This window comes from Gigantopelta aegis, chromosome 10 (genome assembly GCF_016097555.1).
Source record: "Gigantopelta aegis isolate Gae_Host chromosome 10, Gae_host_genome, whole genome shotgun sequence".
Classification (NCBI taxonomy): domain Eukaryota; kingdom Metazoa; phylum Mollusca; class Gastropoda; order Neomphalida; family Peltospiridae; genus Gigantopelta; species Gigantopelta aegis.
Window position 1 is genome coordinate 730,687 of NC_054708.1, and position 26,393 is coordinate 757,079.

At 38.8% G+C, this 26,393-nt stretch overlaps 1 protein-coding gene across 1 annotated transcript in view; it reads left to right on the forward strand.

Annotated features, from left to right (window-relative positions):
• The first annotated feature begins 310 nt into the window (after nt 1–310).
• LOC121382913 (prohibitin-like) overlaps nt 311–26,393 on the forward strand; it is a 33,490-nt gene continuing 7,407 nt past the window's right edge. Inside the window, exons 1-3 of the mRNA XM_041512594.1 lie at nt 311–478; nt 3,564–3,725; nt 23,878–24,020. Of these exons, the coding sequence (XP_041368528.1) occupies nt 391–478; nt 3,564–3,725; nt 23,878–24,020 (393 nt within the window). The 5' untranslated portion in view covers nt 311–390. The remainder of the gene's footprint in view (nt 479–3,563; nt 3,726–23,877; nt 24,021–26,393) is intronic.

Sequence of the window (26,393 nt, forward strand, 5' to 3'; positions counted from 1 at the left end):
ATAACAATGTTGTAAGCGACCCCCGCCCCTCAACACATGTTTTCACCTTCCTACGCAGTGACAGTGCTATGGATCTGGACCCCCCACCCCCAACGGCGTCTCTAGGATATATATATATATATATATATATATATATATATATATATATATATATATATATATATATATATATATATATATATATATGACACATATTTTTATTGTTACTGGCTGGAACGAGACAAAATATCAAATGGGTCTATATATATTTTTAGTTGATTCCACATTATACTTGTTCCCATATTTTAATAATTTTCGAAATGATGACCTTGGATAATTTCCGGTTCGCTTCTATCCATGCTGGTTTCATCACGTATTTGCTAAGAATTAGTCTTGAACAAGAACTGGGACATGGCACAGACTTTTTTAAACACACTTGGCAAAATTGGATTGGGCCTAGCTGTTACCGGTGGTGTTATTCAAACAGCTCTGTATAATGGTGGGTTGTGTACATGTACTTGATGTAGTTTGTAGAACCAGGGCTTTATACTTAAATAGATCGCACGTTCAGTGACGTTGGGCACAACGGTGAACTTTTGTTTTTTCTGAGCGCAGGGACTCGAGGAAGGTCGTTTTTAGTTTAGTACTGTCATTAACATCTGCTGTAGAGTTGTCAATATTCAGAAATGCTTTTCAGGTTATTTTAATTTCATTGGTTTTGAGGTAAAATGGTTTGAGGTCAGCATGTTTGCACGTAATTTGAGTTTGATTATTTTGGGCAAAACGTTCATAATCTTGACTTTGATGCAATCTAAAGCCCTGACTCTCAGGGTTAGGATGCAGTCGATTCGTCCACAGATGATTCGTCCACTGAAAATTCGTCCACTGAGGAACTCGAGACGATTCGTCCACTACACAAAATCAGTTCCGGACGATTTGTCCACTGGGTTTTTATTTCCCCAGTACATTTCGTCCACAGCCTAAATAATGTGTACTACATGTACGTGGGGGCTGAATAACATGATATATACCTAGGAATTGCTACAGGTTGACAGCTCTGCTGTGAATTGCCAAAAGTTTTAACGTGTCATACAGTTATGAAAAAAACCTGTGAATTGCTGAAACAGATTCCCACGGCTCAATTTTGTTTCCAAATCAAAAATGCCTACAAGAAAACGAAGGCTGAAAGAATAGGAAGAACAACGGAAGGAAGAGGGAGAAATATTGTCAAAACTCTTTCAGTTATTTTAATATGTTTATTATCGGAGGGACCCATGCTAAAATCACCCAAATTAGTTTATTCACAATAAATTGAAACAGTAGTTTTTTTCCCTTGAATATTCCATTTATTACCCATTCTCATTAGTTCATATATACATTAACAAATGCTATATATACTTGGTACTTGTTAGAGCAGTAGCTAACAACAAAAACTGTACACAGCTTCTTTAAATGACCATCACCTTTTCATGTAGTAAAAACCCCTGCAATAACCTGCTGCTATGTGACATTCGAGAAATCCTTGATTGTTTTGTTGAGATTGCACGTGTTGTTGTTTTTGGAAAATAAACTGACAATGTATCAGATAACTTGTTATGATACATTCGGTCTACCATAGTTGGTAACACACGTCTATGACGTACTTCCGGTCTTGTTTGATTTTTCCACTAGTGTGCAGTAAAGGTTGATGTAATAAAAACGTGTAATTGCAACAAACATGTTACCATACCTCATGCGATCTCGTGGGTCACCAGTTACCGTGGTACTTAATAAGTGCACGGGTTGATGATTCCAGTTTCATAGTCATTCAACATTAGGCATGTCTAGTCTGGGTTCAGTCTCTGACATTGCCAGTGATTGAGTCCAGGGCTTATGGTGACAAGTATTAAGTGATATCAAGCGGCGGTACAAATACAAAACAACCATTTGTTACAATTTCAAACGATCATTTGAAAAATCAAAGCACCCAAAATAATAATGCAAATTGTTTATTTTGTATACCAGTATTCATCCCACTCCCAACTCCCATTTAGCATATTTTTTATTGTTTTAAATACTCCATAAATGCTGAAAACATACTTCAGAAAATAGGCCAACTTTACCTCTGACGTTTCCGTTTTTGTGGATATGGTGACATCACAGAATGGGTTTTCCCACTTTTTAAAAATTCTATAATTAAATGGGTCATTTGGGTAATCCTCTTAGAATCTGGTCAGATGGTCCGAAGCAAGTGGACTTTGATCCATTACCTGCTGTGATGAGATGGCAGAGCAGCAGTCTTTGTTCAAGGAGACTGTCTTAATCTCTCTCCACCAGTTGGCTTTAATGACACCACTAAAAAGTTGAAGTTTGTTTTGTTTCACAACACCACTAGAACACATTGCTTTATTGATCAATAACCAATTTAACAGAATTACAGTAAAAAGTTTTCTGGTGAAATAGATTTCCTAAATATAACTGCCTCAGTACCCTTTAAAAATGTATGAAATTAGCCTTTGTGCCTTTCAGATTAGCCTCGGTGCCACTCATTTCCTAGATTTTTAAAGGCTATCAAAACCTGCCCTTTCTAACACCGAATTTCGAGGCGTACATGTTTATTATTTATATGTACCTGTACTTTATTATTTTTACCCGTAAGTTATTTCTAGTGGGCTTTTTAATATTGGCTATGTTCCCTGTTAACACTGCAATCAGAATTTTTTTTTATTTGTATCAAAATGAAAATTAAGATAATTTTTTTGTTAATGTTAATCCGAATTACAAACGAACATAATTACCATGATGTCGGCCGTTCTTATCATATTATGTGACATTACCCGAGGACTTCCGATATTGACTCGTTTGAAACAACTAAGCCATTTGATTCTTACTTACACTTTGACTGAGGTTTTCTGATTGAGTTTGTTTTGTTTTATGTAGTTGCAACATAAATCCATGCTGACAAATAGTTTATTTTATATATATAAAAAAAGCTATTTCACAAAGTTTGAGGGAAAGAATCTCGGGCTAGTTATAATATCTGTAGGCTAATGTATTTTTATATTTACTAACCCAACTGGCTAGTATTTAAAATATTTTTTTTAATAGACCTCAGGGGTAGGAATTCTCCTCAGATCAGCTGTTTTTCTCATGGAATATTGCGTTTCCTCGCATTTTAATCAGCTTTTAGATTCCTCTTTTTTTACAGTTCACGAATTCCCACCCCTAATACCTATAAGATTTAAGTAGATACACTACCGGTACTTCCCTTGGTAGACATACTAGTCTGTTTATATCTTAGAGTGTATCTGGAGAATGTAGGAGGGTTGTAGATTTGTGAAAAATAATTCAGATTATGTTAGGTTGTTGTTTTTTTTTGTTGTTTTTTTAAGAAGATACCTTGAAAAGTAATTTACATGAATTGTGCAGAATTGTTGTTTAGTGAATATGATTGTAGAATTACAATGTGCAGACTTGTTGTTTAGTGAATATTATTGTAGAATTATAATTTGAGACTTGTTGTTTAGTGAATATGATTGTAGAATTATAATTTAAGACTTGTTATTTAGTGAATATAATTGTAGAATTTGGTTTTGTCGTTGTAGTGGATGGTGGTCACCGAGCGGTGATATTTGACCGTTTTCGTGGAGTCCAGGATCTGGTGTCAGGGGAGGGAACTCATTTCCTCATCCCGTGGGTGCAGAGGCCAATTATCTTTGACATCCGTTCCCGTCCACGCAATGTTCCAGTCATCACAGGAAGCAAAGGTTTTAATTTTTACTGGCTTTTCATATTCTCTTTGTTAAAAACTTGAGCTTATGTTTTATATTTAATAAATGTTTATTTAGCACTGATAGCAAACTTGACGAATGACCTTGTGATGCTTCATTATTTCTAGAAATCCATATTCTGTGTAACAGGCACAGGCCTACATGTGTATATATTGGGTTAATGTATTTCTCTCTTCAGGCCAATCTGTTAAAGTGTTAAGTAGATAGAGATCCCTAGTAAAACAAACTACATTTGAAGAAAAGGTTTTTAGTAAATGCATCTGGAACCACAGGTTCTAATCCAGCTAGCTGAATGCTGCCTTTTTTCGCATAAAGTCAGTTGCCAGGTTATTACCAGTACCGAAAAGTCAAACTTAATATTGTGGAATCCAATATTCTGTCCGATTTCAGAAACAATGTTGCACAACACACCAGTGTTGAAAATTAACATGAAAACCATGGTCGCCAGCAGGGCCAGTTAAAGAATAATCTTACTGGCCCTTCTGAAATTCAACTAGCCTTCCAATTATCACATTGAAATTTAACTGTGCAGCCAAAATAAAAACTAGACTGTTATTTGTTGAACAATAACCATGTGCTCGCCGTATGTAGTCCGTTTGTGAACAATAACCATGTGCTCGCCGTATGTAGTCCGTTTGTTGAACAATAACCATGTGCTCGCCGTATGTAGTCCGTTTGTTGAACAATAACCACGTGCTCGCCGTATGTAGTCCGTTTGTTGAACAATAACCATGTGCTCGCCGTATGTAGTCCGTTTGTGAACAATAACCATGTGCTCGCCGTATGTAGTCCGTTTGTTGAACAATAACCATGTGCTCGCCGTATGTAGTCCGTTTGCTGAACAATAACCACGTGCTCGCCGTATGTAGTCCATTTGCTTCGAAGGAAACCGGGGGCGAGATGTGGCAAAGTGCTCGCTAGATGCACGGTCGGTTTGGGATCGATCCCTGTCAGTGGGCCCATTCGGCTATTTCTCGCTCCAGCCAGTGTACCACGACTGGTACATTAAAGGCCGTGTCTGTAGGATGGTGCATATAAAAGAACCTTTGTTGCTAATCGAAAAGAGTAGCCCATGAAGTTGCGACAGCGTGTTTCCTCTCAATATCTACTGGATTAATTTTTAACAAAAACCATGTTGTGTGGGTACAAGTTTATAATTTTCGTGGGTTTTTGTAATTTTTATTATTTTTAAATCAGTTAATGGTGATTAAAATTAGGCAAAAAATCTAAAAAGTAGCATTTAGTTACGGGCATTTGTGGCCAGCTGTCCAGTATTTATGTCCAGTATTCCCGATAAGTATTTTTCTGACCAGAATAATAAAAAAAAAGAACTACGATCCATATCCCAATATTTGGTGATTTTTGTTGACGAAACGATCAAATTTATTATCAAATTAGCTGTCACAATCAGTTATCAATCCCTGAAAATGACCGTGACGTGCCGCCATTGTTGTCAAGTGAAAATACTTGCCGAAAACAACTTTTTAAACTCAAAATTTCAAGGTATATTTGCAATTGAAAACTCAAAATAAAAGCCACCATTTTGAAAAGAAATCTTTTTTCTTTTATTATATTTCTGTTTCCGGTGAGTTCCATGTGCAAAACGGCGGGAAATATGAATGGGGGAATGCACTGTATACAGTGTACAGTATGTCAACTGACGTGACGTTGGACGAGATATTTCGCCTGCAGTAGTCAGAAGATTAACCATATGTTTGAAGCCATATAACCGTACATAAAATGTGTTGAGTGCGTTGTTTCAAAAGGAAACCGATAAATTGGCATGTAACTTCATAATGAATAAAGTTAATTACCATTAAATTATACAAATTAATTTTCATTTTTAACACGGTGAAAAAAAAAGAGTAAAGTTTGTTTTATTTAATGACGCCACTAGAGCACATTGATTTTTTTATCTTATTGGACGTCAAACATATGGTTATTCTGACACCGTTTTTTTAGAGGAAACCCGCTGTCGCCACATAGGCAACTCTTTTACGGCAGGCAGCAAGGGATCTTTTATTTGTGCTTCCCACAGGCAGGATAGCACAAACCATGGCCTTTGTTGAACCAGTTATGGATCACTGGTCGGTGCAAGTGGTTTACACCTGCCCATTGAGCCTTGCGGAGCACTCACTCGGGGTTTTGAGTCGGTATCAGGATTAAAAATCCCATGCCTCGACTGGAAAGAAAGAAAGAAGTGTTTTATTTAACGATGCACTCAACACATTTTATTTACGGTTATATGGCGTCAGACATATGGTTACGGACCACACAGATTTTGAGAGGAAACCCTCTGTCGCCACTACATGGGCTACTCTTCCGATTGGCAGCAAGGAATCTTTTATTTGCGCTTCCCACAGGCAGGATAGCACAAACCATGGCCTTTGTTGAACCACTTATGGAACACTGGTCGGTGCATTGCGGTTTTGAGAGAAAAGAAGTGAAATCGACAAATAAATGTGCATGTGGCTTGCCTACGTGACGTTTGTCACAAGCGGCTAACAAAAACTTCGTTTTATTTGTATTATTATTACATGTATTATTATTTAGGGTGTTTTTTCAAATTTGTTTCTTTTTTTCTTTTTCTGTTTTTGCCAATGCAGGTGCATATAAAATAATGTTAGCAAGTGGGGGGGGGGGGTCTAGACTGGCGAGCTACGTTTATGGGGGGTGGGGGTTACAAAACAATGTACACAGGCGCATGTGCAGAAAATTGAGTACGGGTGTCTAGACTGGTGAGAGATGTCTTTAAGGAATATCGGGTCATGCTTCGCAAAAACAATATTTTTAAAAAGAAAATTCGGGAAGGGGGAGGAGGGTACACCCTGAAGCACACCCCTGTGCACACGTGCCTTCAATATCATTATGTTTGCGGCTGAATTTACCAGTGGCCCAAACGATCGCGGGTCTGCAAGCTGCTTTGCTAATAGATGTCCAAAAGGAACTTGGGTACAGGTTTTATTTGAGGCTGTTTTTATTGTTGATATATTCCCTCTAGCCCCCATTTACATTTTCTTCACTATCTGTACCAATATCATTATACATGTATGTTTACCGCCGATTTGACAAATGATCGTTAGTCGTTTCATCTGCGAACTCCTTTGTTAATATAAAAATGTGTTGGGAGTGATTTTCGATAGGAACTGGTACGCAGGCACGTGGTAACAATATCCGCGTGTGGGGGTTTGGAGCACAATTTGTAATGGAGGGGGCTCAGTCTCTAGTGGGGGAAGGGACACAAGGCAATTTTAAAAAATCTTTATTTATATATAGGACAAAAAAATTAAACAAAAACCCGTACATATTCGTCCACAAGTGAGAGGGATGTGTGCTACACGTGCCTGGAAGAGGTTTTATATGGAGATGTTTTTGCTGCAAATATGTTATATCTAACCCCATTTATCTTTTCACTAGCTGTACCAATATCATTCTGTTTCTGTTTACCGTCCATTTGACCAACGATCCCAACGATCGCTGGTTGTTTGTGTGCTGATTTGTCAATATGAGAGTTGGCGTGATTTCCAAAAGGAACTTCGGTAAAGGTTGTATCTGGGGCTGTTGTTGTTGTTGTTGTTGCAGGAGTATTCTCTCTAGCCACCATTTACCCTTTCTCCTCTAGCTGTACCAATATCATGTTTACCGCCGATTTGTCCAACGATCCGAACCATCGTTTCGTCTGCGAGCTGTTGTGTTTAATTAATGTGAGTTAGCATCATTTCCTAAAGGATCTTGGATACAGGTGTTATCTGGTGCTGTTGTTATAGGCCCGGTATATTATCTCTAGCCCCCAATTACATTTTCTCTAATAGCTGTATCAATAACATTGTATACTTGTTTACCGCCGATTTGACCAACGATCACCGATTGTTTGTGCGCTGCTTTGTTAATATGTGAGCTGGCCTATTTTGAAAAAGGAACTTGGGTACAGGTTTTATCTGGGGCTGTTGTTGTTACTGGTGTATTCTCTCTATCAGTTTTGACTTTGATTTGTATTGACAATATTGTGACAATTTAAAAAAAAACCCCCAAAACAACAAAAAACCCACATTTTTATTCAAATTTTGTCTCGCAGCTGTTCCTTTTTAAGCACATAAAATTGACAGTGCAGCCGGAGTGGAGAAACAACAGCAGTCTGAAGATTGGATTCATCCACGCTATATTTATTGTTTTATATTTTCACTTTCTGGACACACACACACCCCCCCCCCCCCCCCCCCAAGGTGTTTAATACAGTAACTTCAAAAATAAAATAATAAGGCAGATGAAATAAGACCTTTATAACTTAGTATCTAGTATATTTTGTGTATTTCAGTTTGTAAAATAAAATATAATTATCAAAAGATATATTTGGTAACATGTAATTTAACCCTCAACCCTGCCTAAAACGACACGTTTTAAACATTTATGCTCCCCACAACCTAACTACAATCCGAAGTATGCAAAACATTTCTCTTTTACGGTCTTGTTTCGCCTGCTTTACAGCAAAGCACCAGAGGTCTCGAATACACAGACTCTCAAAGGAAGCAAATCACCACACCGTACATGAGTGTTAATTCCCTCTTTTCCACATGTTATATGGGATGACCGGTAATTGTAAAAGGGGGGGGGGGGGGGATAGGTGTCATTGGGCAGGCGATGGGGCACAGCTAGGCCAGTTGGTTCTATCACATAAAGAAAGTACTATTATATCAGGCCCGTACGCGGGCTTTTTAATGGGGTTGGGGGGGGGGGGGTTGGATGTGCGAATTCCTCGTGCTGGGACAGACAATGGGTAAGACTCGATAAGAATAACGTTACCTAAATTTGATAGAAAAAAAAAACCTGTGGATCTTTGGTAAAAAATAAATAATTAAAAAACAATGTTAAAAAATCTACACCATATGCGCACGGTATCAACCGAAGGTAAATATATACATGACGCTACGGTACTACATATAGCAACTGAAATTTTAGATGTATACTCTGCTTTTATAAAGTATAGGCACAGATTTAGATTGCCCCTATCCCCTTAATAAAAAAAAAAAAAACTATTTATATCCGCACCTGGATGTTATTTATTGTTGCGATCTACATGTATCAGCAGTGATGATAGTAAATTGTCCTATCTTCCTAGAAAAATCAATCAATCAATTAATAAAGTAAAAAATAAATGAGATGACGAAGATTGGTTTCATCCACACTTAATTTACTTTTTTTTATAATTTATGATATTTGGACTGTTTTGGATTTCTTTCTCTTTTTCATGTATTTAATACAGTAAGTTCAAAGCCAAATAATAAGAAGACAAAGAAGAAAGACCGTTATAGTAGTGTCTGATATATTTTATGTATTTGTAGAATAAAATAAAATTATCAAGATATATTAACCAAAAACGCATTTAATGGTTAAATAATTTAACCCCACCCCAATAATGAATAATGAAATTAAATATCCCAGAATGCAACCACAGACATCTTGAATTAACCAAAAAAAAAGAGAGAAGAAAGAGACATCATTTATGTGGCATGTAATCGGAGGGGACTTTTGTTTTTACCAAAGTAAGTTACAGGCTCTATTCCTACCCTCACCCCGAAAAAAAACAGAGACTCCACCCAATAATTATTTACTGTTATACTACCCACAACTGATACTGCCCCCCACCCCTTTTTTATATATATATATATCTATATCTATATATATAGGTGTGTGTGTGTCCCCCGCCCTTTTGGCAGCTTCCTACGCCACTGCTGGGTTAGCCTAATATATTTTTAATTTTAATATATTTTTCAATTGTTCTTTGAAGTCATTTAATATTTGGTTTTAATAATTTCTCTTAAAGGGACATTCCTGAGTTTGCTGCAATTTTTAAGATGTTATCGACAAACAGACTTTTGTAACTATTGTAATTACATATTAAATATATTTTTTTGCATAAAATATTACTGGGTGTATATTAAACGTGTTTCTGATATTTCTAATATTTGTATTAGCTTAAATTTCATTTTATTTCCTAAAAAATCCAATTTGGGCTTCTTACAAATATTAAGACAACCAGAAACACATTGAATATACAGACACTGATATATCATATACGTTAAATCGTAGAAATGTTTTATTAGTCGGAAACATTTTACAATGCAGCAAACTCAGGAATGTTTCTTTAATTAATGGTTACACAGTGATTAATTTTTGAACAACTGGCCCGATTTGCGTGCTTGGCAACGGTCGATTCAACCGATTGTCACATACAATGAAGGTGGCATGCTGCAACAGTGTGACGTCATCTGATCTCTCTCTCTCAAACACACACACACACGATTAGACCATACTGCTCGGGGAGATCAAACATCAAAGAAACGGAGCCCATGATTTTGTTTATTCAAATTATTGCATTGCCTTTTTAAAATCACCCCTAAAAATGTAGTTAGTATTATTTAGCACAATTAATTTATTAATTTATATCCAAAAGATAATAATTATTGCGAAGACTAATCGTGGAACAGCACACTGGCTAGTACTTAATCCATTATGGTGACCCAGACAATCTTGTTAGAAGTGTCCCTGATACAAGATGCACGAGCTGCTTGAGAAATAGACATTGTTTTAGTTTTGACTTGGGCTTGTAGGTCAAAGAAAAAGCCAACATGAAATTGAGAACGTTTTATCATCTAAGCCAAATCGCAGTTATTTTCGTGTTACTACATAATATTTGTAAAGTTTGTTTTATTTAACGACGCCACTAGAGCACATTGATTTTTTATCTTATCATTGGCTATTGGATGTCAAACATATGGTCATTCTGACACTATTTGTTTTACGATAGGCAGCAAGGGATCTTTTATTTGCGCTTCCCACAGACAGGATAGCACAAACGATGGCCTTTGTTGAACTAGTCATGGATCACTGGTCGGTGCAAGTGGTTTACATTGAGCCTTGCGGAGCACTCACTCATGGTTTGGAGTCGGTATCTGGATTAAAAATCCCATGCCTCAACTGGGATCCGAACCCAGTACCTACCAGCCTGTAGACCGATGGCCTAACCACGACGCCACCGAAGCCGGTACATAATATTTGTTTATATTACTCGTTTTTACTGTGGTGTTCTTTAAAAATTTACCTTTTATGAACATTTATCTGTACTTTAATATTGTTAGAAGTTAAAGTGTATTGTTTAATGACACCACTAGAATACATTGATCATAGGCTATTGGATGTCAAACACCACGTTGTCATCAGGAAAAACCCTGCTACTTTTTTTTTTCTAATGCAAAGAAAATGATATTCTAAACAAGAAAATATATTTAATATGTAAGTTTAATTGTAGAAATATTTTATTAATCGGAAACATCTTACAATGCAGCAAACTCAGGAATGTCCCTTAAGTCTAGAATCGTGGTCGATCCCCGCCAGTGGGATTATGTCTCGTTCCAGCTACTAAGGGATGGGTATGTACTGTCATGGGGGGGGGGGGGGGGGGGGTGCATATTTATAAATAATAAAATTGAAGTGGAGATATTTTATTTAGATTTTTTGGGGGGTGGGGTTGGGGAGGTATATAGCCTATAACATGACCACAGAGTGTATTTGGAAGGGGTGGATAGGGTGGGAGGCATGGTGTCGGTTCATTGGCCTGGGAGATGAAAATAAATGTATTTCATGGTCTTAACCTGCTTCCCTGAGCAACGTTTGAATTTCAGGTGTTAAAATGTCACATTCCCGGCCTTCTGAACAGAGTAACTGGAAAAGTGGGAGAATGAGGACTATTATGTTGGTACCTTTTAGGATATTAACATTTATTCCATTGATAGTAATATAGCGTTGGATAAAAATGGGAATGACATGGAATTTTACCCAAAATATACCAGATTCTTCTTTGTAGTCTTTTATTATTTAGTTTTTGTATTTATTGTAACGCCTGAAAAAAAGAAGAAAATAAATCAAAATATTATAAACCAGTAAAAGATTTAGCGTGGATGGAATAAATCTTAAGAAGTTTCCAAAAATAAAATTGAATGGATCAAATTAACGGGGGGACTATACCGGGTCTGCAACAATAACAGCACTAGCACTAGATACAACCTATATCAAAGTTCCTTTTAGAAATCACACCAACACACATTTACATATTAACAAAGCAGCTCACAGACGAAACGACTCGTGATCGTTGGTCAAATCAGCGGTAAACATACATGTATAATGATATTGGTACAACTAGTGGAGAATACACATACAAAAGAAAAGCTCCAGATAAAACATGTAACCAAAGATCCTTTTGCAAATCACGTAAACACATTTCTGTAACTAAGCATATCGCAGACCGGCGATCGTTTGTAAAGTTGGCTGTAAAAACACACACTAGTGTGTGCATGTATGGCTACTGGTGAAAAAAAGGCATATTTCATTATGGGGTGTTTTCCCAAATCAAATTGAATGGATAAAATTAGCATATAAATATATTTGACATAAAAAAAATAATAATAATAATTAAAAAAAATAATAGTAATGAAAAAAACCCGGAATATTTTCCCCAAATCAAATTGTATGGATTAACATTGAAAATTTTTTATACACACACAAAAATCAAACAACAGTAGAGAGAGATATCTACAAAGACAGTCCTAGGAAAAGAAAATATGTATATAGCTGTAATACAAATAGCCCCTGTACCGAAGTTCTTTTTAGAAATCACTCCTACACACATTTATTTAACAAAGTTCGTAAATGACATGTCACCCGCGATCGTTGTGATCGTTGGTCAAATCGGCGGTACACGTTTACAGGTAATATTGGTACAGTTATTGGAGGAAAAGGTAAATGGGTGTTAGAGAGAATACATCTGCAACAACAACAACTCCAGATAAAACCTGTAACCATGTTCCTTTTGGAAATCACGCCAACACACATTTATTTAACAAAGTTCGTAAACGACATATAACCCGCGATCGTTGTGATCGTTGGTCAAATCGGCGGTACACGTTTACAGGTAATATTGGTATAGTTCGTGGAGGAAAAGGTAAATGGGTGCTAGAGAGAATACATCTGCAACAACAACAACTCCAGATAAAACCTGTAACCATGTTCCTTTTGGAAATCATGCCAACACACATTTATTTAATAAAGCAGCTCGCAGACGAAAGGATCAACGATTAGCGATAGTTGGGATTGTTGGTAGATTCGGCGATGAACATACAATAAAACTTAGTTTTGTAGGCACATTTTATTATTATTGACCGATTTAACGAATGAATGAATGAATGTTTAACGACGCCCCAGCATAAAAATACACATCGGCTATTGGGTGTCACAAATGTTAAGTATATGAAAACATTTATATATTTACGTAAAACCACTGTTTAAGGAGCTGTGGGGGGGGGGGGGGGAAGTACAATATAATACAAAAATCAAGGTAAGTATATTTTAAAACTTTGTATAGAAGTGTTTTAAAAACTTTACAATTAATTCTGGATGGAGTTTAAAAGATTCTAAAACATTTCTGTTGCCAAATATATCATTTCTTGTCAGCTTGAGATGATCACACTCCACCAAAGTGTGGCGCACAGTCAGTGTACACTGACAGTGTTCACACTGAGGAAGAGGGGGGGTGGGGGTGTCGTTCTTTAAAATACACGAATGTGTCAAATATGTATGGCCCATGCGGACTTTCACTTTGTAACAGCCATCCAACTACAAAGTGGCATGGGAGACAGTCTAGCATAATGCGGTACTTCATACCGGAACTATTACAGTTAACACATGTCACATGCAGTTGGATATATATAAATGTAAAAAAATATATCTATCGATATATATAATTAGCATGGCGTTTTTGTTTTAATCTGCCAGACCAGAAATCATTTTCTAAAAAACCAACAACGTCCGTCACTGGGCGTCGTTTTCTAAAAACACAAACTGGCGTCGTTTTCTAAAAACACAAACTTTGTGCATTAAAAAAAACCCCACTGACCATCCACTAGTGTAAACAAAGTGTATTAGCCATGTAGTTAATGAGATAAACTTGAAACAACAGAACCATCAAAAAGTTCACGTTTCATCGGTGCACGTGTTTACAAAATGACGTCAGTTTCCGGAATTACCGGGCTGTTGATTGACCGAATAGAATTACGTGAACTTGTATGCATTTGCTGGTATGGTGTTCTTTCCATCCCAAAAGATACGGCAAGCTTTGGTATTATTTGTGATCCCCAAATAATGACTTTGCTATTGTTAAGCAATTAAAGTTAAGCTCGGCTAGTGAGTCGTTATCAGTTCCAGCAGTCTGCATTGCATGCATGACCGGTCTAACACAATTGACTGACCTTCATGGTGAGGTCCGACTGATTGGTGTCTAACAATATAGCAGAAACTTAGGGACGATCCATAAATAACGGTCTTTGTTATGTTTGTTTTTTTTGACGACCTCCCCCACCAGTCTTTTTTTTTTTTTTTTTTCCGCTACATTTTCCGGGAAGCAAGTGATAAATCGTTTCTTTTGCGTTTAACAGATATAGCGTACACTGCATCTAATGAATAAGTGAACAACAACCCTTTCTCGGTCACATTTATTAAAAACATAACCGCCTAGGACGATTGATCTGTAATCTTTTAATTATTAACAAGGCTTCTCAACATAACGTAATAATTGATACAGAACAATGATTGCCCTGAACACGTCAATCGAATAGGGCCTCAATAGTTGAGTGCGCATGCGTACAAGCGCACAGGCGGTACTTCTAAAAATAATAGTCGGAGAGTTACTTGTTATTGAGATGGCCTCTGATTAACAGCAATATATTGCAAACAAAACATTAGGTCTTAGGTTTATTCAACTTAATTATGTCATTCTTAAATCTTGTAGTCGGGTATTGTGATTCACCAGTAGTAACGTGCACACCATCTCATTTGCATGTCACACGTCGACTCTGTAAACAGCGATTACACTTGCAGTCGGCTTACCACACAGTGAGCTCAAACAAAACAGATTAATCGGTGATTTATTTGAGTTTTTTTGCCAAAGTTTGATAGACATTCTCAGTCATTTGTGACATTAATTTAGCACCCAAAAAAAAAAAATCGTTATTTATATGTGCAAATAACCGATATATAGCCTGTAGTCTGTGCAATTAACCGGATGTTTTGTAGTGTTATAAGGGCAAATGGTTCCGTGTTGGGTGAAAATAGTCGATTAACCGAATTATGCTATAAACCGATGTGCAAATAAGTGGAGTTGACTGTACTACAATATACATAAAACATACTAATAGACTTAGCGTGGATCAAATAGCATATATATATAATGTCGTATTTTATTGGCCAAACAAAAAAATTAATAAAAATGTTAAAATTATAACACCGGTGAACAGATTCGACATCACAGGCCCGTGGGAAATGAGGTGGACCGGTGTGTGTATGTATGTGTGTGTGTGTGTGTGTTACAGCCCTTGTACACGAGGACAAAAATGAATAAAGGTAAAAATATTACTTGTGTCCCGTCTCCACACTATGGACGCTGAAATCACCTGCTAGAAGTTGTGCACCTTCCCCCAGATATTGTTCCTACGGACCTGGAAACCTGCTCCCCTCCGACAAATAAGACAACATCCATAGCTGCCCGTGACAATCGTTATGTAGGCAAAAGCAAACATTATTATTTTAAAATATTTATATATTTTTTTAATTTCCCATCTAACTCACAGTATTCCCCCCCCCCCCATCCTTTTAAAAACATTTTTATTTTATTGTTTTCACTTTCTGTTTTCATTATTATTTATTTTACTTTTTTAAATACAGTAAACTTAAAACAGATTCGACCTCCCCTCAAATGAAATGAACTTTCCTGCTGTGCCAAATATCACATACCAAAACCAAGCTTATTCTTTCTCTTCCCTCTTTTTCTCTCGATTTCACTTCTTTTGTTAGTAAAACGAAGAACTCTCCTTTTTTCTTTGCTTATTATAATCGTTTCCCTTTGAATGATTTACAAGGGTTAATGGTCAATATAAATGTATTATTTAGTTATTATTGTCAGTGTAGTGCGAATGCCTTGTAAACACGTATATCGCGATTTTGAAAATTTTGTCAAATAAATATATAATTTTTTTTTTTAATTCATAAGTAGTGTAACTGACAACATAGTGGCAGTTGACAAGAAAAAGGTCAGAGGCTCAAATCAAGTAGCTCGTGCACGTTCGCAGTGACCGCCGATCAACCGTCTAACAAGAATTTTTCCCGACTTCTAGACCCTGTCTAGCTTGGTCGGAGTCGCCGTCTAGACGCAATTATGTTTGGTTCGCGTACTGTATATATATAGTCTGGTGTGGCAGTCCTCTTTGTGATGATGCAAGACGGATGAAATAAACTTTGTGACGATGCAAGAGGGGTAAAATATCCAGTACGGGATTTTCTTGGGAGTGGCTGTCCTATAGATGAAACACGCGCACGTATACGTTTAATTTGGATATTGTAAATGCTACAGTAGTAGGCTACTAATAAAATAAAAATCGAAAGAAAAATTAATGTGTGGGAAAATAACCCCTGAAACCCCAAAACATTTTACCAAAATATAAGATGTTCTTAGTTAATACTAGTATATTACAAAGCATAAAAACATACTTATTGTTTATCTCAGTAATATTTGGGCGGTTGTCATCATGTAAGTCTTGGTGTCACTTTAGAATCTAATCTGTTCTTATGTCATGCAAATCACTTAAACTTAAAACAATACCAACAACGACAATCAATTAACTGACCTTTGGAATAAGCCCTGTAGTAATGGAAATTTCATTGTTATTTTTTACATGCATGCATGCGCTCGTGTTAGTGTGAGTTAGAACTACAAGATAGATTTTGATTCTGTCAGCACCTTAAATCAATTTCCACTACACTTTGATTTCAAGTACTTTACCATGAGTACGAGCATGGCAAACCAAGGCGTGTCAGCGCCTTAAATCAATTTCCACTACGCTTTGATTTCAAGTACTTTACCACAAGTACGAGCATGGCAAACAAATTGTGTAACAGTATCTCAAGCACATCTAATCACCGTGATAGGTAAAACACTTCCTCAATACCTAACAATGGACCAGTCTTTTATTTATGATAGGAAATTTGATGGAGAAAAGACATAAAAATCGTTAATATCAGATTCTTGTTTGATTACCATGGCCCATAAACATTTTTATTTGTATCAGAACTACGGTACTGAAGAAAATCGTTTGTGTAAACACTAAAACCACACGAACGACGATACAATACACCACTTTATGGCAGCGGTATATATGTGTGGGGTGCACAATACAGTACACCACTTTATGGCAGCTGTATACATGTGTGGGGTGCACAATACAGTACACCACTTTATGGCAGCTGTATACATGTGTGGGGTGCACAATACAGTACACCACTTTATGGCAGCTGTATACATGTGTGGGGTGCACAATACAATACACCACTTTATGGCAGCTGTATACATGTGTGGGGTGCACAATACAATACACCACTTTATGACAGCTGTATACATGTGTGGGGTGCACAATACAATACACCACTTTATGGCAGCTGTATACATGTGTGGGGTGCACAATACAATACACCACTTTATGGCAGCTGTATACATGTGTGGGGTGCACAATACAATACACCACTTTATGGCAGCTGTATACATGTGTGGGGTGCACAATACAATACACCACTTTATGGCAGCTGTATACATGTGTGGGGTGCACAATACAATACACCACTTTATGGCAGCTGTATACATGTGTGGGGTGCACAATACAATACACCACTTTATGGCAGCTGTATACATGTGTGGGGTGCACAATACAATACACCACTTTATGGCAGCTGTATACATGTGTGGGGTGCACAATACAATACACCACTTTATGGCAGCTGTATACATGTGTGGGGTGCACAATACAATACACCACTTTATGGCAGCTGTATACATGTGTGGGGTGCACAATACAATACACCACTTTATGGCAGCTGTATACATGTGTGGGGTGCACAATACAATACACCACTTTATGGCAGCTGTATACATGTGTGGGGTGCACAATACAATACACCACTTTATGGCAGCTGTATACATGTGTGGGGTGCACAATACAATACACCACTTTATGGCAGCTGTATACATGTGTGGGGTACACAATACACTATACCACTTTATGGCCGCTGTATACATGTGTGGGGTGCACAATACAGTACACCACTTTATGGCAGCTGTATGTACAAAGTAAAGTTTGTTTTGTTTAATTACACCACTAGAGCACATTGATATATTAATCATCGCCTATTGGATGTCAAACATTTGGTAATTCTGACTCATTGTCAATAGAGGAAACCCGCTACATTTTCTTAATGCAGAAAGAGATCTTTTATATGCATTTTCCCACAGACAGGAAAGCACATACCACAGCCTTTGACCAGTTATGGTGCACTGGTTGGAATGAGAAAAACCTCAATCTTTGAGAATGAAAACAGCCGGGCAGTTTAAATGGTTCCCAAGATACATTTCCAATGGCAGGCCGTGAAATGTAGTGTTAGAAGGGCAGACTATGATAGCCTTTAAAAATCTAGGAAATGAAGGGCACCAAGGCTAACCTAAAAGACACAAAGGCTACTTTCATATTATATATTTTTAAAGGGCACGAAGGCAGTTTTAATTAGTACATGAAATTTGTTCGCCAAATCAAAATATAATTCACCAGTTGTTCCTAAAATTTGTAATTGGCGAATTGGTAAGTGGCAGAGCTAGCCGTGAAGATAATGAGAGAGAAAACCCGCTGTCGCCACTTCATGGTCTACTCTTTTTGATTAACAGCAAGGGATCTTTTATATGCACCATCCCATAGACAGGATAGCACATACCACAGATTTTGATGTACCAGAACGAGAAATAGCCCAATATACCACTGATGGGGAGCAATCCCAACAGCTCGCTAGATTCATCTCCTATATTTAACACATGGTCCATTATAACAAAATGCAATTTCATCAACTTAATTTTTACCTGTATCATTCTTTATTTTAAAGCATAGGTGGGGACATTTATGATGTCGGGGGCTGGCATGCATAAATCTCAGCTGAAGATTCACAAACAACTGTGGTCATCGGCCATTCTTGCTGTTACCGGGACGCGCCTGAACTGGAGAGCAGTTACAGGATGTAACTCTGCCTAATTTTTGTCGCTAATTTCTAATAGAGGCTATGGCATCAAACTCAGGATAATCCATTTAATTAATCAATGACCTCTAGTGGTGGTGTTAAACAAAATAAACTAACAGAAAAGAAAGAAAGAAATGTTTTATTTAACGACGCACTCAACACATTTTATTTACGGTTATTATGGCGTCAGGCATATGGTTAAGGACCACACAGATTTTGAGAGGAAACCTGCTGTCGCCACTACATGGGCTACTCTTTCTGATTAAAAGCAAGGGATCTTTTATTTCGCTTTCCACAGGCAGGATAGCACAAACCATGGCCTTAGTTGAACCAGTTATGGATCACTGGTCGTAGCAAGTGATTTACACCTACCCATTGAGCCTTGCGGAGCACTCACTCAGAGTTTGGAGTTGGTATCTTGATTAAAAATCCCATGCCTCGACTGGGATCCGAACTGGAACTAAAGTAAACATTTAATTAACATAAGTAGTCATATATTAAATAATAGCAGTTAATCTCGTGTGGCTGTCCATGACCGGCTATATCTTAGTCCCCCTCCGCGGGAGTAATTAATTAAACTTTAGACATATTAATTTAATTATTGGTAATTTATTATAAGACATACCTGGTTCGTCTCTCCATTTGTGTATTATCCTCATGGTGGATAACGAACCAGGGAGTCATAGGTTAATATAAAGGGAGGAGCCTCCACCCCGGATGGTTTTATCCATTGGGGGGGGGGGGGTTGTAAATAATTAAAATGGGGAATAAATATAATAAAGAAATACTAATTCTCTCAACTAAGTAATTATAATATAGCTCTCTTTCCGATCGCACCTGGCGAGCTTATGGACGAGGGGACACTTTAATCATACATAATTTATATAACATACCGGTTTTTAACTTTATAAAATATAATGTATATTAATTTTAATTAATAATTTTACAAGAATATCTAATTTTAACCAATAAGGTAGGTGGCTTTTTCTCCTCCTTATTAAATTTAGGAAAGAATGTGATAAATGAATGGAGTGAATGAAAGATCAGCTTGGGTGTTTAATATTGAGGTGTCTAACCTGGCAGTTAGACATTTCGTGATTACTCACCGGCTACTGTATATTTATATGTAAATTTTTAATCCATTTGTTAATTTCCTTTTTTTAATTATATTTGTATAAATGTTTACAAGCGTGCTCTGTATTTTATTATTATGATATTTTATTTTATTATATATTTTTAACCATTTGTTTAATAAACTAAGAGAGGGAGAAAGAAATTTCTTCCTTCTCTAATTAAATGGGACTTTGTACCCATACCGTCTAGAGGTCCTTGGTAATATTGCCCTGGACCTCTCTTCGGTTTTTACAGATTAAAGGGTGATGGTGTCTGTGAACGACATAACTTTCAGATTCTCTTGGACTGCTGAGAGCCGCCCGGAACCAAGTTATCACCAGAGATGCGTTTCCGCTCCGCCGACGGGCCAGACACAAAACTTATTCTTCAGTGATTGCAGACCTGATTCTGTCACTCTAAAAGTGACATCCACTCTCCTAGTGGATTTATTAAAATAACTAAATTAAAGAATTTAGGAAATAAATAAATAACCATATGAGGGCCGCGCTGGTGGAGGGCATCGCGGTTGGGGGGTGGGGGGGGGGGAGACCACCGGAAGATAGTAGGTAGGCGTAGGCGTAGGCGGTTTGGCAGTAGGGGAGCTAGGTTTGTCCGGGGGGCTCCGGCCCCCCCTCCCCTGGGCCTCGGCCCCCTCCTGTCTGCCACACTTAGATTCCCAATACCGACGTGGGACCTCCCATAAACAACGAAACTTCCTGTGAGGCGGACTCGCCCAGTATAAGAACCTCACCCCCAATTCCCCTAGGGTTAAATGAGTATATATAGACCTAGAGATATTTTAAGTTTAGATCACCCGGTCAAAATTGTGCAAAAAAAATTTCTTTAAGAAATAGGTATTTTATATTTGGAGAGCACAAATAAATTTTGTAATGCCCCCTAATAATTTTGGCTTAATTTCAAAATTGCCCCTATATTTCTGTCCCGGACCACTCCTGCTGGCTATCCAGAGGATGGGCCCGTGACAGACATGCTTGAAACCTTAGTGGTATATGAGCATGTAAATAAATATTGGAATGGAATGGGATCCGAACCCATTTCCTACCAGCCTGTAGACTGATGGCCTAACCATGACGCCACCGAGGCCGGTCTAAACAAACAGAAAACACCCTCCAGCTGTTTTGAATGATGGCCCCGGTTAAAGAAATAGAATAACTAATTTTAATGAAAGTTGGTTAGTCATTATTTTTTGGAGTTGGCCCTTTTTTGTAGATTGGTTGGGTTCTCGGAAACACAATAGTTTGTATGTGTGCTGAAAGTATGACCCTGATCAGGCACGTAGGAACGATATGTGAAGTGGGAAGGATGTACATGCTATAGGGGATGTCAAGTAAGGCATTCAACCCATGCCTCCCCCAACCTCTACACCTCATTTGTCCTGTTCCTATGGGCCTGCTACTTCTATTGAAATGATGGGTTAGTGTGAGGTGGAGATATTGATGTTCAATTTTATGTAAAAGTTGTTATTTTAATATGTATGCAATATTCTTGTTCAGATTGATCAGTGTCGAAATATGTGTTCTGTTCTAATGATGAAAATTATCACAGCATGCAAGATGACTTGCTACAGCCATGTTGAAACAGCGTGCACTGGCTCATCTTGCAATAGCAAACAGCAGTTACAGGAACTCCATGTTGAGACAGTGTGCACATGCTCATCTTGCAGTAGCAAACAGCAGTTACAGGAACTCCATGTTGAGACAGCGTGCACTGGCTCATCTTGCAATAGCAAACAGCAGTTACAGGAACTCCATGTTGAGACAGCGTGCTCTGGCTCATCTTGCAATAGCAAACATCAGTTACAGGAACTCCATGTTGGGACAGCGTGCACTGGCTCATCTTGCAGTAGCAAACATCAGTTACAGGTACTCCATGTTGAGACAGCGTGCACTGGCTCATCTTCCAATGGCAAACATCAGTTACAGGTACTCCATGTTGAGACAGCGTGCACTGGCTCATCTTGCAATAGTAAACATCAGTTACAGGAACTCCATGTTGAGACAGCGTGCACTGGCTCATCTTGCAATAGTAAACATCAGTTACAGGTACTCCATGTTGAGACAGCGTGCACTGGCTCATCTTGCAGTAGTAAACATCAGTTACAGGAACTCCATGTTGAGACAGCGTGCACTGGCTCATCTTGCAGTAGCAAACAGCAGTTACAGGTACTCCATGTTGAGACAGCGTGCACATGCTCATCTTGCAATAGCAAACATCAGTTACAGGTACTCCATGTTGAGACAGCGTGCACATGCTCATCTTGCAATAGCAAACATCAGTTACAGGAACTCCATGTTGAGACAGCGTGCACTGGCTCATCTTGCAGTAGTAAACAGCAGTTACAGGTACTCCATGTTGAGACAGCGTGCACATGCTCATCTTGCAGTAGCAAACATCAGTTACAGGAACTCCATGTTGAGACAGCGTGCTCTGGCTCATCTTGCAGTAGTAAACAGCAGTTACAGGTACTCCATGTTGAGACAGCGTGCACTGGCTCATCTTGCAGTAGTAAATCTTGCAGTAGTTAAACTCCAGCAGTTACAGGTACTCCATGTTGAGACAGCGTGCACATGGCTCATCTTGCAATAGCAAACAGCAGTTACAGGAACTCCATGTTGAGACAGCGTGCACATGCTCATCTTGCAATAGCAAACATCAGTTACAGGTACTCCATGTTGAGACAGCGTGCACATGCTCATCTTGCAGTAGTAAACAGCAGTTACAGGAACTCCATGTTGAGACAGCGTGCACATGCTCATCTTGCAGTAGTAAACAGCAGTTACAGGTACTCCATGTTGAGACAGCGTGCACTGGCTCATCTTGCAGTAGTAAACAGCAGTTACATGTACTTGTGGTGGCAAAGGTGTTATAAAAAACAACCACTACTGTGCTGTCAGTTTCTGGTGTAACTGCTTCATTGGCATCAAACATTGCAGTTTATCTGGACATAGTATATTATGGCTAGCGATCTTGTAAGTAGCAGCGTTATAAGAGCTCCATTAAAACAGGCCCAGGTAGTAATGAATGTTTGGGGTGGGGGGGGGGGTGGGGGGTGGGGGGGGGATGTCTTTGCCATGCTCCTTTGACTAAATGTCAAAATTTCCAAATGTTTGACTTCCAACAGCTGTTGATTAATAAATCAATGTACTCTAGTGGTGGTGTCAGAAATATTTGGTGACCCAAATACTATATGTATGCAAAGTGCACAATGTTCATTCTTATCCACCTCACTAAAAGTAGTCGCTGGTTCACTTGTCCCATTTTTATCAAACTTCTTAAATGTCGTAAGCAGTTGCTGATTCACTTCTCCCAATCTATCAAACTTCTCCCCTTTCTTTCAGGAGGCGAGAAGTTAAGTTTGTGGGGGTTTTCAGCTCTAGATTAGTGTGTCAACTATTGTGATTGTGTTTTCTTTCAGTTCTAGATTAGTGTGTTTTCTTTCAGTTCTAGATTAGTGCCTCAGCTATTGTGATTGTGTTTTCTTTCAGTTCTAGATATTACCTCAACTATTGTGATTGTGTTTTCTTTCAGTTCTAGATAGTGCCTCAGCTATTGTGATTGTGTTTTCTTTCAGTTCTAGATTAGTGCCTCAACTATTGTGATTGTGTTTTCTTTCAGTTCTAGATTAGTGCCTCAACTATTGTGATTGTGTTTTCTTTCAGTTCTAGATAGTGCCTCAGCTATTGCGATTGTGTTTTCTTTCAGTTCCAAATTAGTGCCTCAGCTATTGTGATTGTGTTTTCTTTCAGTTCTAGATTAGTGCCTCAACTATTGTGATTGTGTTTTCTTTCAGTTCTAGATTAGTGCCTCAACTATTGTGATTGACATTTTTCTTTGTTCACAGATCTGCAGAATGTGAATATCACTTTAAGGATTTTATTCCGACCAATGGCAGATAAGCTACCCAAAATTTACACCAACCTTGGCCAAGACTATGATGATCGTGTTCTGCCATCCATTACAAATGAAGTCCTCAAATCAGTAGTGGTGAGTAGGTCAACTGTGTATAGACTCTTGGTCTATAGTGGTGAGTAGGTCAACAGACTCTTGGTCTATAGTGGTGAGTAGGTCAACTGTGTATAGAGTCTTGGTCTATAGTGGTGAGTAGGTCAACTATGTATCGACTCTGGTCTATAGTGGTGAGTAGGTCAACTGTGTATAATCATTCCCGTACCCTTCATTACTAGTCTCGTCAAGGGAATCATTCCCGTACCCTTCATTACTAGGAATCATTCCTGTACCCCTCATGACTAGTCTCGTCAAGGGAATCATTCCCATACCCTTCATTACTAGGAATCATTCCCGTACCCCTCATGACTAGTCTCGTCAAGGGAATCATTCTCGTACCCTTCATTACTAGAAATCATTCCCGTACCCCTCATGACTAGTCTCGTCAAGGGAATCATTCCCGTACCCCTCATGACTAGTCTCGTCAAGGGAATCATTCCCGTATCCGTCATTACTAGTCTCGTCAAGGGAATCATTCCCATACCCTTCATTACTAGTCTCGTCAAGGGAATCATTCCCGTACCCCTCATCACTAGTCTCGGCAAGGGAATCATTCCCGTACCCCTCATTACTAGTCTCGTCAAGGGAATCATTCCCGTACCCTTCATTACTAGGAATCATTCCCGTACCCTTCATTACTAGGAATCATTCCCATACCCGTCATTACTAGTCTCGTCAAGGGAATCATTCCCGTACCCTTCATTACTAGGAATCATTCCCGTACCCCTCATTACTAGTCTCGTCAAGGGAATCATTCCCGTACCCCTCATCACTAGTCTCGTCAAGGGAATCATTCCCGTACCCCTCATTACTAGTCTCGTCAAGGGAATCATTCCCGTACCCCTCATTACTAGTCTGGTCAAGGGAATCATTCCCGTACCCTTCATTACTAGTCTCGTCAAGGGAATCATTCCCGTACCCCTCATTACTAGTCTCGTCAAGGGAATCATTCCCGTACCCCTCATTACTAGTCTGGTCAAGGTAATCATTCCCGTACCCTTCATTAGTAGTCTCGTCAAGGGAATCATTCCCGTACCCTTCATTACTAGGAATCATTCCCGTACCCCTCATGACTAGTCTCGTCAAGGGAATCATTCCCGTACCCTTCATTACTAGGAATCATTCCCGTACCCCTCATGTCTAGTCTCGTCAAGGGAATCATTCCCGTACCCCTCATGACTAGTCTCGTCAAGGGAATCATTCCCGTACCCGTCATTACTAGTCTCGTCAAGGGAATCATTCCCGTACCCCTCATCACTAGTCTCGTCAAGGGAATCATTCCCGTACCCCTCATGACTAGTCTCGTCAAGGGAATCATTCCCGTACCCGTCATTACTAGTCTCGTCAAGGGAATCATTCCCGTACCCCTCATTACTAGTCTCGTCAAGGGAATCATTCCCGTACCCCTCATTACTAGTCTCGTCAAGGGAATCATTCCCGTACCCTTCATTACTAGTCTCGTCAAGGGAATCATTCCCATACCCTTCATTACTAGGAATCATTCCCGTACCCCTCATGACTAGTCTCGTCAAGGGAATCATTCCCGTACCCCTTATGAGTAGTCTCGTCAAGGGAATCATTCCCGTATCCGTCATTACTAGTCTCGTCAAGGGAATCATTCCCGTACCCTTCATTACTAGTCTCGTCAAGGGAATCATTCCCGTACCCTTCATTACTAGGAATCATTCCCGTACCCCTCATTACTAGTCTCGTCAAGGGAATCATTCCCGTACCCTTCATTACTAGGAATCATTCCCGTACCCTTCATTACTAGGAATCATTCCCGTACCCGTCATTACTAGTCTCGTCAAGGGAATCATTCCCGTACCCTTCATTACTAGGAATCATTCCCGTACCCCTCATTACTAGTCTCGTCAAGGGAATCATTCCCGTACCCCTCATCACTAGTCTCGTCAAGGGAATCATTCCCGTACCCCTCATCACTAGTCTCGTCAAGGGAATCATTCCCGTACCCCTCATTACTAGTCTGGTCAAGGGAATCATTCCCGTACCCTTCATTACTCCCGTACCCTTCATTACTACTCGTCAAGGGAATCATTCCCGTACCCCTCATTACTAGTCTCGTCAAGGGAATCATTCCCGTACCCTTCATTAGTAGTCTCGTCAAGGGAATCATTCCCGTACCCTTCATTACTAGGAATCATTCCTGTACCCCTCATGACTAGTCTCATCAAGGGAATCATTCCCGTACCCGTCATTACTAGTCTCGTCAAGGGAATCATTCCCGTACCCCTCATGACTAGTCTCGTCAAGGGAATCATTCCCGTACCCCTCATTACTAGTCTCGTCAAGGGAATCATTCCCGTACCCCTCATTACTAGTCTCGTCAAG